Source organism: Pristiophorus japonicus, chromosome 5, assembly GCF_044704955.1.
Source record: "Pristiophorus japonicus isolate sPriJap1 chromosome 5, sPriJap1.hap1, whole genome shotgun sequence".
Taxonomy (NCBI): Eukaryota; Metazoa; Chordata; class Chondrichthyes; family Pristiophoridae; genus Pristiophorus; species Pristiophorus japonicus.
In genome coordinates this window covers 205,426,942-205,439,311 of record NC_091981.1, presented here as the reverse complement: position 1 = coordinate 205,439,311, position 12,370 = coordinate 205,426,942, and the positions used below count along the sequence as shown (strand labels likewise).

General features: G+C 41.7%; 1 protein-coding gene across 7 annotated transcripts in view; it reads left to right on the top strand.

Moving 5' to 3' along the window:
* Positions 1-11,711, top strand: part of dazl (deleted in azoospermia-like) — a 160,051-nt gene extending 148,340 nt beyond the window's left edge. For all 7 annotated transcript variants that reach the window (XM_070881249.1, XM_070881246.1, XM_070881247.1 and 4 more), the window contains one exon: positions 10,375-11,711. In XM_070881249.1, coding sequence (XP_070737350.1) covers positions 10,375-10,404 — 30 coding nt within the window. In that variant the 3' untranslated portion in view covers positions 10,405-11,711. The remainder of the gene's footprint in view (positions 1-10,374) is intronic.
* The last annotated feature ends 659 nt before the right edge of the window (positions 11,712-12,370 follow it).

Sequence of the window (12,370 nt, the reverse complement as noted above, 5' to 3'; positions counted from 1 at the left end):
GTTATTAAAAGCTAGTAATTTCATGGTCACCATGACTGATATCAGATGTGGTTCACTAATGTCCTTTAGGGAAGGAAATGTGCTATAATTGCATGGTCTAGCCTATATGTGATTCCAGACCCACAGCAATGTGGTTGACTCTTTCCTCTGAAATGGCCTAGCAAGCCACTCTGTTGTACCAAACCGGAAATAAGTATACAGCGATTCACCACCACCATTTCTAGGGCAATTAGGAATGGGCAAAAAATGCTGGCCTTGAGAGCGATGCCCACATTGTGGGAACACTTTATAAAAAAAAAAATGCCTGTTTAACATGAATGGCAAGTTCCTTGTTCATGAGTAATGTGCTGATTGCATTGGTATCCTGATTTTGACAAACCTTGCTCACATGTGGCATCACCTTGGCTTTTACTGAAGCCTTCCTGTCTGACTATTTTCCACCACTTTCCCCATCCAAATTACGCGGCGGTGTGTGGCTCTTAACACTAAATCTCCCCCTAACACCTCTGGTACTTTCTCCTTCTTCAAGCACCGGCCCATTAAAATCCTTATTCTCTATGCCACGTCCAAACTCCACCCTGGTTTCACACCTAGATATCCTCCCTCTTTTTTGTTCTCTGCCTGTGCACTCAGCGACAACTCGTCATCTGTGATGTCAATCTTCATCTCTACTTCCCTTGCCCCCTCTCCCCTGAATGTATTACCCTCCTGTCCTCCCATTAACCTCTCCCTCCATATAAATTCTCCCATGATCAAGGGCACCCCCTTGACTTTGCCACCTCCTGTGGCGCCTCTATTGCCATGGTCTCTATCACAGACAAGGTCATCTCTGACCACTTTTCTTTATCCCTCACCACCCGCATCCTCTTACTTCCTTCTGTATCCTTACCCTGGGGCAAAAGAAACTCCTACATTTGCACTTTTTAAACCCCAACTGCCTAACCTTTGGTCCTCCATTACCCCTCCCTCTGCAGTCATCAATATGCTTAACCTCGTGTCCATCTTTGATGCCTGTGTCTCCAACAAAACCTTTTCTCTATCCCATCTCTTTGGCCTCCGCCGAAACCATTCATACAGTAGCACAAATATAACCCTTGCCGTCTTTCCTCCACTACCAAACACCTCATTAAAACTCCTTTCATGGATTTCTTTGTTACTAAGATTGAAACTATCCGTTCAGCTGTCTTTGCTGCTTCCTTCCTTCCCCTTGCCCACCAAGCCAAATATCCACTTGGTTTCCTCTGTACTAATACTAAACCTACATCTTTCACTGGTTTCTCTCATCTTGCCCCATTCCCTCTCCAAGGTCATTACATAGTATCACAAAATATTTATAGCACAGAAACCAGCCATTCAGCCGAACAAGTTCATGCCGATGTTTATGCTCTACACGAGCCTCCTCCCGCCCTTCATCTAACCCCATCAACATATCCTTCTATTCTTTTCTCCCTTTTGTTTAACTAGTATCCCCTTAAGAAATAGGAGCAGAAGCAGGAGTAGGCCATTCTGCCCCCGCAAGCCTGCTCCGCCATTCAATACGATCATGGCTGATCTACCTCAACTCTACTTTCCTGCACTATCCCCATATCCCTTGATTCCCTTAATATCCAAAAATCTATCAATCTCTGTCTTGAATATACTCAATGACTGAGCCTCTACAGCCCCCCTGGGATAGAAAATTCTAAAGATTCACCAATCTATGAGTGAAGAAATTTCTCCTCATCTCAGTCCTAAATGGCCAACCCCTTGTATTCTGAGACTGTGACCCCTGGTTCTAGACTCCCTAACCAGTGAAAACATCCTCCCTGCATCTAACCTGTCAAGCCTTGTAAGAATTTTGTATGTTTCAATGTGATCCCCTCTAATTCTTCTTAACTCTAGAGTATATAGGCCTAGTCTACTCAATCTCTCCTCATCGGACAATCCCCCATTCCAGGAATCAGTCTGGTGAACCTTTGTTACACTCCTTACGTAAGGAGACCAAAATTGTCCAAGTGTGGTCTCACCAAGGCCCTAAAACATGGTGGAGAAGCACTATTGGCACGAATACATGAACTAATTTCTCTTATTTGGAAGGAGGAGAGCGTGCCAGGGGATTTCAGAAACACCGTAATTGTGACCATCTTCAAGGAAGGGGATAAGTCTGCGGTAACTACAGAGCAATTTCCCTGCTGTTTACCACAGGGAAAGTTATCACAAGAATCGTCCTCAACCACCACCTCCCTGTGGCAGAAGAGCTCCTCCCAGAGTCGCAATGTGGATTCTGCCCACTAAGGGGCACAATGGACATGATCTTCACCATGCGACAAATTCAAGAGAAATGCAGGGAACACCACCAACCTCTCTCTGTACATGGCCTCCTTTGATCTAACAAAGGCCTTTAACTCTGTCAACCGTGGGGGGATTATGGAGGGTCCTCTTCAAATTTGGCTGTCCTCACATGTTTGTTGCCATCCTCCGTTTGCTTCATGATGACATGCAAGTCATGATCCTGACCAACAGATCCACCACAGACCCAATTCATGTATGAACCGGGGTGAAGCAAGGCTGTCATATTACACCAACGCGCTTCTCGATCTTCCTTGCTGCAATGCTACATCTCACTGTCAGTAAGCTTCCCGCTGGAGTGGAGATAATCTATAGAACAAACGGGAAACTTTTCAACCTCTGTTGCCTTCAGACCAGATCCAAGGTCGTGCCATCCTCTGTCATCGAATTACAATATGCAGATGATGCTTGCATCTGCGCTTACTTGGTGGACGAACAAACCATCGTCAATACGTTCAAAGTAGCGTACGAGAGCATGGGCCTTACACTAAACATCTGTAAAACAAAGGTCCTCTATCAACCTGCCTCCATCACATAGCACTGACTCCCGATTATCAAAATCCATGATGAGATCTTGGATAATGTGGACCATTTTCCATACCTCGAGAGCCTACTGTCAACAAGGGCAGACGTCGATGACGAGGTCCAACACCGCCTTCAGTGTGCCAGCGCAGCCTTTGATCGCCTAAGGAAGAGAGGGTTTGAAGACCAGAACCTTAAAACTGGCACAAAACTCATGGCCTACAGAGCAATAGTGATACCTGCCCTCCTATATGCTTCTGAGCCTGCACCACCATTCAATATGATCATGGCTGATCATGTGACTTCAGTATCCCATTCCTGCTTTCTCTCCATACCCCCGATCCGTTTAGCCGTAAGGGCCACATCTAACTTTCTTTTGAATATATCTAACTAACTGGCCTCAACAACTTTCTGTGGTAGAGAATTCCACAGGTTCACAATTCTCTGAGTGAAGAAGTTTCTCCTCATCTCGGTCCTAAATGGCTTACCCCTTATCCTTAGACTGTGACCCCTGGTTCTGGACTTCCCCAACATCGGGAACATTCTTCCTGCATCTAACCTGTCCAGTCCTGTCAGAATTATATATGTTTCTGAGATCCCCTCTCATTCTTCTAAATGGGGAGGGGAAGATGTGTTCGCTGGTGGGATCACCTTGGTGATGGTGGAGGCTGATTGGGTGAAAGGTGAGGACAAGGGGAACCCCATCGTGGTTCCCTTCCCTTCCTCGTCTTCTCTATCTCCATTTCTGGGGATAGGTTATCGACAGGCATCGACTCTAAGCCCGCTGACTCCCACAGCTACCTGGACTACATTTCTTCACAACCCCCACTTCCTGTAAGGTCTCAGTTTCTTCGTCGCATCTGTTCTGACGATGCCATATTCCATACTAGTGCTTCTGATATGTCTTCCATTTTTCCCCAACCAAGGATTCCCCTCGACCGTGTCCATTCAATTTCCCACACTTACGCTCTCCTCCCTTCCCCTCCCTCCTAGAACTACAATAGGGTTTCCCTTGTCCTCGCCTTTCACCCACCAGCCTCCACATTCAACGGATCATTTTCTGCCACCTCCAGCGTGATTCCACCACCAGACACATCTTCCTCTCCCCTTTCTTCATTCTGAAGGGACCATTCCGCAACATCCTGGTCCACTCCTCTGGCACGATTCCCTTTCCTGCTGAATTTTTATAGTGTCTCTGCTGTTTCTCCCGAACTTTTAACATGTGAAATGCAATCTATCTGGGCAAGGGGTTTTATCCTGTCTTAACAGAAAATGCTGGAAATCTCAGCAAGTCAGGCAGCATCCTGTCTAAGTTTGATTAGTCTCCTTGGTAAATAAAGGAGGTAAAGCAATTATTTAATATTTCTGCAATTCCACTGTGATTACCTGTGAGTTTATCGTATGTATCCCTTCGTGGCCTTATCCCTATCCTGATTTTTCTTTTGTTATTTATGTATCTGTCGAATACTTTGTTTTTTAAATTTAATTTATAACAGTTTCTCGTTACCGCCTTAATTATGGTTTTGATTTCTTTCCTGACCATTTTGTATCCTCTCCTTTGTACTTGGTGTATGCCTTTTTCTTTAGTTTCAATTTTTCTCTTATTCTTTATTCATCCATGGTGTGTCATTACTGGCTAGTTTGTTCTTTTTAGTAGAATATATTTCTCCTAGACTCTCTTGATAACTGTTTTAAATATTTCCCACTGCTGTTCAATTTCTTTGTCAGTAATCTTTTTCAGTCTATTTTCCCCTTGTTCCATTCTCATCCCTTTAAAATCAGCTTTTTCCCATTTATTACTTTGGTCTTTGTCTTACCGATGCCCTTCTCAATCTTTCTCTTAAACCTTAGTATGTTTTGCTCGTTATTGCCCAGATATTCCCCTATGCTTCTCATTTGTTCAAGTTTATTTCCCGCACTAGATCCAGCAACCCCCTCTTGGGCTTTTTACATACTGGATAAGAAAGGAGTCCTGCTCATGTTGTTAAAAACTCCATGCTCTACTCCTTTCACTACCTCTTCTTGCCAGTTGTTTTTTGGGGGGTGGGCAGAGTTAAAATCACCCATGATTATTATTCTATCTCCTTTACTCATTTTACACATTTGCTTGCATATTTCTTCCTCCATCTCCTTTCCACTCTGAAGTGATCTGTAGTATAGCCCTTTTAGTGTGATTGATCCCTTATCTTTTATTTCAATCTATATGGATTCTGTTTCTAACTTTCTTAATTATGTCACTTTTTTTTTCTACTGCCATTGTTATCTCTAATTAGTGCAGCTACCCTACCTCCCTATCCTTTGATTTTTATAATGTGCAATATTTAGTTGCTAGTATTGTTCTTTATATAGCTGTGTTATTCCTACTACATCTGGTTCCTCACTATACATTATTGCCTCCCATTCCCTCATTTTATTTTGGATGTTGTGTATAGTGCTGTATAGACATTTAATTTGTCTTTAATAGTTCATTTTACTTAACAGCAATGTTCCCTCTAAGCAGCAATCGAGAAGGTAACGGGCAGGCCTATCAAAAGCTCTATTTTGACGTTAGCAGTGGATCAGCCATCACCGACCCTCCGCATCTTCCACCAGAATGTCCAATCACTTGCAAACAAGGTCCTTGCCATCCATGAGCTTAACGTGGATGATTGCATTGACATCATGCCCTTGACGGTAACTTGGCTGAAGGGTGATGAAGCCTCACTACCTGGCTATATCTTCCACCACTTGCCCTGCTGTGCTGGTGGTGTGGCTATCTTCACCAAATCATACCTTGGTCTGCCCCCCTACTCCTCTGGCAATTTCTTCTCCTTTGTGCATCTCATCTTCCACCCCTCTCGCACCTCATTTAAAATTTTTGTTCTATACCGTTCACCCAAGTACCATTTTTAAAAAAAATTAGCCCGAGATATCTTTCCTCCCTCAGTCTCTGCACCATGACTTCTCATCCTTGGTGATTTCAACTTCCATCTCAATTCATCATGCTCTCCTTTGAGTTTACTATCCTCCCCTAATCTCTCACTCTATGTAAATTCCCCAACCCCATATTCATGGCCACCCCCTCGATGTTGCTATCTCTTGTGGCCTCTCTACTCCCATCGTGTCAATTGCAGATAAGGCTATCTCTGACCATTTTCTTGTATCGCTCTCCTTTCCTCGCAACCCTACTTCCTTCTGTGTTCGCCCGGGAAAAAAATTATCACAACCCTTAGTACCACCCCATCTCAACCTCCCTTTTCTTTCCAAAGTCCTTGAACATATTGTCACCTCCCATTCCCAACTCTCCCATTCTTATCTATCTAATTGTAACCAGACACTCATCTGCAATGGTTTCTCTTCCCACATTGGTACCTCTGGTGTCCCCCAAGGATTTTTAAAAATTCATTTATGGGATGTGGGTGCTGCCAGCAAGGCAGGCATTTCTTGCCCATCCCTATTTGCCCTTGAGAAGGTGGTTAAGAGTCAACCACAATATTGTGGGTCTACAGTTACATATAGGCCAGCCCGGGTAAGGATGGCAGGTTTTCTTTCCAAAGGACATTAGTGACCCAGATAGGTTTTTAACAACAATTTGGTAGTTTCATGGTCACCATTACTGATACTAGCTTTATTTTTAATTCGGATTTTATTTAATTAACTGAATTTAAATTCCACAGCTGCCATGGTGGGATTTAAACTCGTATCTTCAGATCATTAGTCCAGGCCTCTGGATTACTAGTTCAGTAACATAACCACTATGCTACCATTCCTGTATAGTCTATGCTTGCCCCCCTCCCCCTTATTTCTCATCTACATGCTGCTCCTTGGCGACATCATCCGAAAATAGTCAGTTTTCACATGTATGCTGACAACACCCAGCTCTGCCTCACCACCACTTGTCTCAGTAAGGGATGTGTGCAATAAAGGTACAGCAGTTATTATGGGCGACTTTAATCTACATATTTATTGGGCTAACCAAACTGGTAGCAAAGCGGTGGAGGAGGATTTCCTGGAGTGTATTAGGGATGGTTTTCTGGACCAATATGTCGAGGAACCAACTAGAGAGCTGGCTATGCTAGACTGGGTGATGTGTAATGAGAAGGGACTAATTAGCAATCTTGTTGTGCGAGGCCCCTTGGGGAAGAGTGACCATAATATGGTAGAATTCTTTATTAAGATGGAGAGTGACGCAGTTAATTCGGAAACTAGGGTCCTGAACTTAAGGAAAGATAACTTCGATGGTATGAGGCGTCAATTGGCTAGAATAGACTGGCAAAGGATACTTAAAGGGTTGACAGTAGATAAACAATGGCAAACATTTAAAGATCACATGGATGAACTTCAGCAATTGTACATCCCTGTCTGGAGTAAAAAATAAAACAGGGAAGGTGGCTCAACCGTGGCTAACAAGGGAAATTAAGGATAGTGTTAAAACCAAGGAAGAGGCATATATAAATTGGCTAGAAAAAGCAACAAACCTGAGGACTGGGAGAAATTTAGAATTCAACAGAGGAGGACTAAGGGTTTAATTAAGAGGGGGAAAATAGAGTATGAGAGGAAGCTTGCAGGGAACATAAAAACTGACTGCAAAAGCTTCTATAAATATGTGAAGAGAAAAAGATTAGTGAAGACAAACGTAGGTTCCTTGCAGTCGGATTCAGGTGAATTTATAATGGGGAACAAAGAAATGGCAGACCAATTGAACAAATACTTAGGTTCTGTCTTCACGAGGGAAGACCCACATAACCTGGAAATACTAGGGGACAGTGGGTCTAATGACAAGCAGGAACTAAAGGATATCATTATTAGGCGGGAAATTGTGTTAAGGAAATTGATGGGATTGAAGGCTGATAAATCCCCGGGGCCTGATAGTCTGCATCCCAGAGTACTTAAGGAAGTGGCCCTAGAAATAGTGGATGCATTGGTGATCATTTTCCAACAATCTATCGACTCTGGATCAGTTCCTATGGACTGGAGGGTAGCTAATGTAACACCACTTTTTTAAAAAGGAGGGAGAGAGAAAACGGGTAATTATAGACCAGTTAGCCTGACATCAGTAGTGGGGAAAATGTTGGAATCAATCATTAAGGATTAAATAGCAGCGCATTTGGAAAGCAGTGACAGGATCGGGCCAAGTCAGCATGGATTTATGAAAGGGAAATCATGCTTGACGAATTTTTTGAGGCTGTAACTAGCAGAGTGGACAAGGGAGAACCAGTGTATTTGGACTTTCAAAAGGCTTTTGACAAGGTCCCGCACATGAGATTCGTGTGCAAAATCAAAGCGTGTGGTATTGGGGGTAATGTACTGACGTGGATAGAGAACTGGTTGGCAGACAGGATGTAGTGAGTCGGGATAAACGGGTCCTTTTCAGAATGGCAGGCAGTGACTAGTGGAGTGCCGCAGGGCTCAGTGCTGGGACCCCAGTTCTTTACAATATACATTAACGATTTAGATGAAGGAATTGAGTGTAATATCTCCAAGTTTGCAGATGACACTAAACTGGGTGGCGGTGTGAGCTGTGAGGAGGACGCTAAGAGGCTGTAGGGTGACTTGGACAGATTAGGTGAGTGGGCAAATGCATGACAGATGCAGTATAATGTGGATAAATGTTAGGTTATCCATTTTGGGGGCAAAAACAAGAAGGCAGAATATTATCTGGATGGTGGCAGATTAGGAAAAGGGAAGGTGCAACGAGACCTGGGTGTCATAGTGCATCAGTCATTGAAAGTTGGCATGCAGGTACAGCAGGCGGTGAAGAAGGCAAATTGTTGGTCTTCATAGCTAGGGGATTTGAGTATAAGAGGTCTTACTGCAGTTGTACAGGGCCTTAGTGAGGCCTCAGCTGGAATATTGTGTTCAGTTTTGGTCTCCTAATCTGAGGAAGGACGTTCGCTGCACTCCCTCAATAGCAAGAAGGTTCACCAGACTGATTCCAGGGATGGCTGGACTGTGATATGAGTAGAGACTGGATCAATTGGGCCTTTATTCACTGGAATTTAGAAGGTTGAGCGGGAATCTCGTAGAAACGTATAAGATTCTGACAGGACTGGACAGGTTAGATGTGAGAAGAACGTTCCCAATGTTGGGGAAGTCCAGAACCAGGGGACATAGTCTTAGGATAAGGGGTAGGCCATTTAGGACTGAAATGAGGAGAAACTTCTTCACTTAGAGAGTTGTTAACCTGTGGAATTCCCTGCTGCAGAGTGTTGTTGATGCAAGTTCATTGGATAGATTCAAGAGGGAGTTAGATATGGCCCTTATGGCTCAGGGGATCAAGGGGTATGGAGAGAAAGCAGGAAAGGGGTACTGAGGAGTGATCAGCCATGATCTTCTTGAATGGCGGTGCAGGCTCGAAGGGCCGAATGGCCTACGCCTGCACCTATTTTCTATGTTTCTTCCTTCGGTAAGGAGACCAAAACTGCGCACACTACTTCAGGTGTGGTCTCACCGGGGTCCTATATAATTGCAGTAAGACCACTTTACTCTTCTACTCAAATCCTCTTGTAATAAAGGCCAACATACCATTTGCTTTCTTAATTGTTTGCTGTTACCTGCATGTTAACTTTCGGTGATTTGTGTACAAGAACACCTTGGTTCCTCTGAACACCAACATTTCCCAATCTCTCACCATTTAACAAATACTCTGCTTTTCTATTTTTCCTACCAAAGTGGATAACCACAATTCTCCACATTATATTCCATTTGGCATGTTCTTACCCACTCACTTAGCCTGCCGATATCCCCTTGAAGTCTCTTTGCATCCTCCTCACAACTTGCATTCCCACCTAGCCTTGTATTATTAGCAAACTTGGATATATTACATTTGGTCCCCTCGTCCAAATCATTGATATATATATATTGTGAATAGCTGAGGCCCAAACACTGATTCTTGTGGTACCCCACTAGTTACAGCCTGCCAACCCAAAAATGACCTGTTTATTCCTACTCTCTGTTTTCTGTCCATTAACCAATCCTCAATCCATGCTCGTATAGTACCCCAATCCCATGAATCTTAATTTTGTTTAATAACCTCTTGTGACGCACCTTCTGAAAATTCAAATACACCACATCCATTGGTTTCCCCCTTCTCTATTCTGCTAGTTACAACCTCAAAAAACTCAGATTTGTCAAACATGATTTTCCTTTCATAAAGCCATGTTGACTCTGCCCAATCTTCTTCTCTAAGTGCCCTGTTACCACGTCCTTAATAATAGATTCTAGCATTTTCCCTACTACTGATGTCAGGCTAACAGATCTGTAGATCTCTGTTTTCTCTCTCCTTTCTTAAATAGTGGGGTTACATTTGCTATCTTCCAATCCGCGGGAACCGTTGTAGAATCAATGAAATTTTGGAAGATGACAACCAATGCATCCACTAATGCTGTAGTCACCTCCTTCAAAACCCTAAGATGTAGGCCATCAGGTCCAGGGGATTTATCGGCTTTCAGTCCCATTAATTTCAATGTTCAATTGTATTTGCTATCTTTCTGCAACAATTTATGATACTTTAAATTTGCGCATTTTTGCTGTTTTTTTTTTCAGGAGAAAAGAGTACACAGATTTACAGTTTAGAAGAAGTAGTCCAGCAGCATCTGAAGTGAAGTAACTGGTCCTGTTGAGAGGGTGGATGAAACTAACTGATCTTCAAATCTGATCTTTGCTAATATCAATACTGTTGATCCTTAAGACTGGGCTACATTATTACTGTTGGTCTTGTCATACAGCACTTTTGATCATGTAAAACTAAAATCCATTTTCCTACTGGAAGCACTAATAAGTGTGTTCCTGGTCACATTCCAGTTGAATCACTCTTATATCTACGTGATTGATAGAAGACCCACTTTATATTTCTTTGATGTATCTCAATTTCTGATGTACAGACTTGGGATGAGTGTGTCCTAAGATTGTAATTTATCTTGTCGGTTCTGATGATACTAGCTATAATAGCAAAGCTCAATTGGTTTGTGGATATCATATGAACCACAAGATTAAATTACTTCCTTATTACTGTCTGCCTTTTTATGACATACATGCAGTCTGAATTAAATGAGAATGCTAATGTCAGTTAAAAGTAATGATAAAATTGCCTTGATTGTGATGTCTTCAGATTGTCATGATTCCCAGAAGAATATTTTTCAGCCCCAGAGATAAATTATAAGAAAATGTAAAATCCTGATACACATTTGTTTCTTTCAAGTAAACTTTTAACAAATTGCAGAAAATACTGGAAACACACAGCATGTCAGTCAGCATCTGTGGAGGGAACAGCCATTTATTTCACATTTTCTGTTTCAGATTTTCAGTATTTTTCTTTTTATTCACCTTACAAATTGCTTTTTGTATGGTTTCCAAAGAGAAATCTAGTGGTGTCTACTTGCTGATGAGCAGTACTCTTATTTAAAAATTCATGTCTTTAAGCAGCTACAGAACAGTTTAAATGATGCTTTACCATAACTGTAGGAAATAAGATTTTATCATCGTAGTAGATGATGTCACATAATATTGTAGTAGAATTTCATTATTTGTTAAACAAGAAAGATGTGGATCAAAATACTTGGGGAGGTTCTCTTGACCAAATACTGAGATTTCACTACAGATCATGTGATTCTGATCCTGTATTTTATATCCATGCCATTTTATATGGATGAGCTGACTTTTGCTATTGTAGGGCTAAGTACTGGAAAAATCACTTACAAGCCCTTATTTAAAACTCAGTTCAATCCAACAAACATTTTTAACATTCTCCTCTTTTACAGTGTCTTATAGTTTCTCACAAAAAAGCAATTGAACTGTGACCCACAGTAATTTAATGGGTCTATTTTTAATATTTTGAAATTACATATTTTTAATTTAGCCACTGTAAACGAATAACGGCTTTACTCACAAATGAAACTCAAGGCTACAAGCAACTTGTATTTTACAGAGTACGTATCCAATATTTGGTTGCTAGCACCATTGGTTTTGATTTGAAATTATTTAATCTACATTTTTTCTACTTATCCTAACCATTAACTGTTATGTAGATTCTGGGCAGCCTTTTGTCTGTAAATCGTGTTTGACTGCTTTGTGCTGCCTGAAATGTAGGGCGATTTAATGGGTTTTTTCGGTGGAAAGCCATCCTGCACAGGTTTTAATTAAAATCTATCCTGAAAGTTCCTAATTTTAAATAAAACTCTATGCTTCTGACTTGCCCATCTAGTTCAAATAATGTTTAATTAGTTTTAATGCTTACAATTGATGATTCTTTAAACCAACCGTTCAAGGGTAAATACTCCTTTTGAAGATTATTTTTGGATAAAATGGTGAATCTGCTGCAAACTAAATATTGGAGTTATCTGACTCTTAAAATATAGGTTAATTGGAGCTTTTCTTTAAAGTGTGTTTTAACCATGCTGGACCTTGTTTGGTAATCTGGCACCAACTTGGGCTTGTGATTTATACTGTGACACCAAAACCAAAATCATTTTTGTGTATAGAAAATATTAAATGACAATTCCAATTTTAACTTTGAATTAGGGATCACATTTTCCAGAGCTTA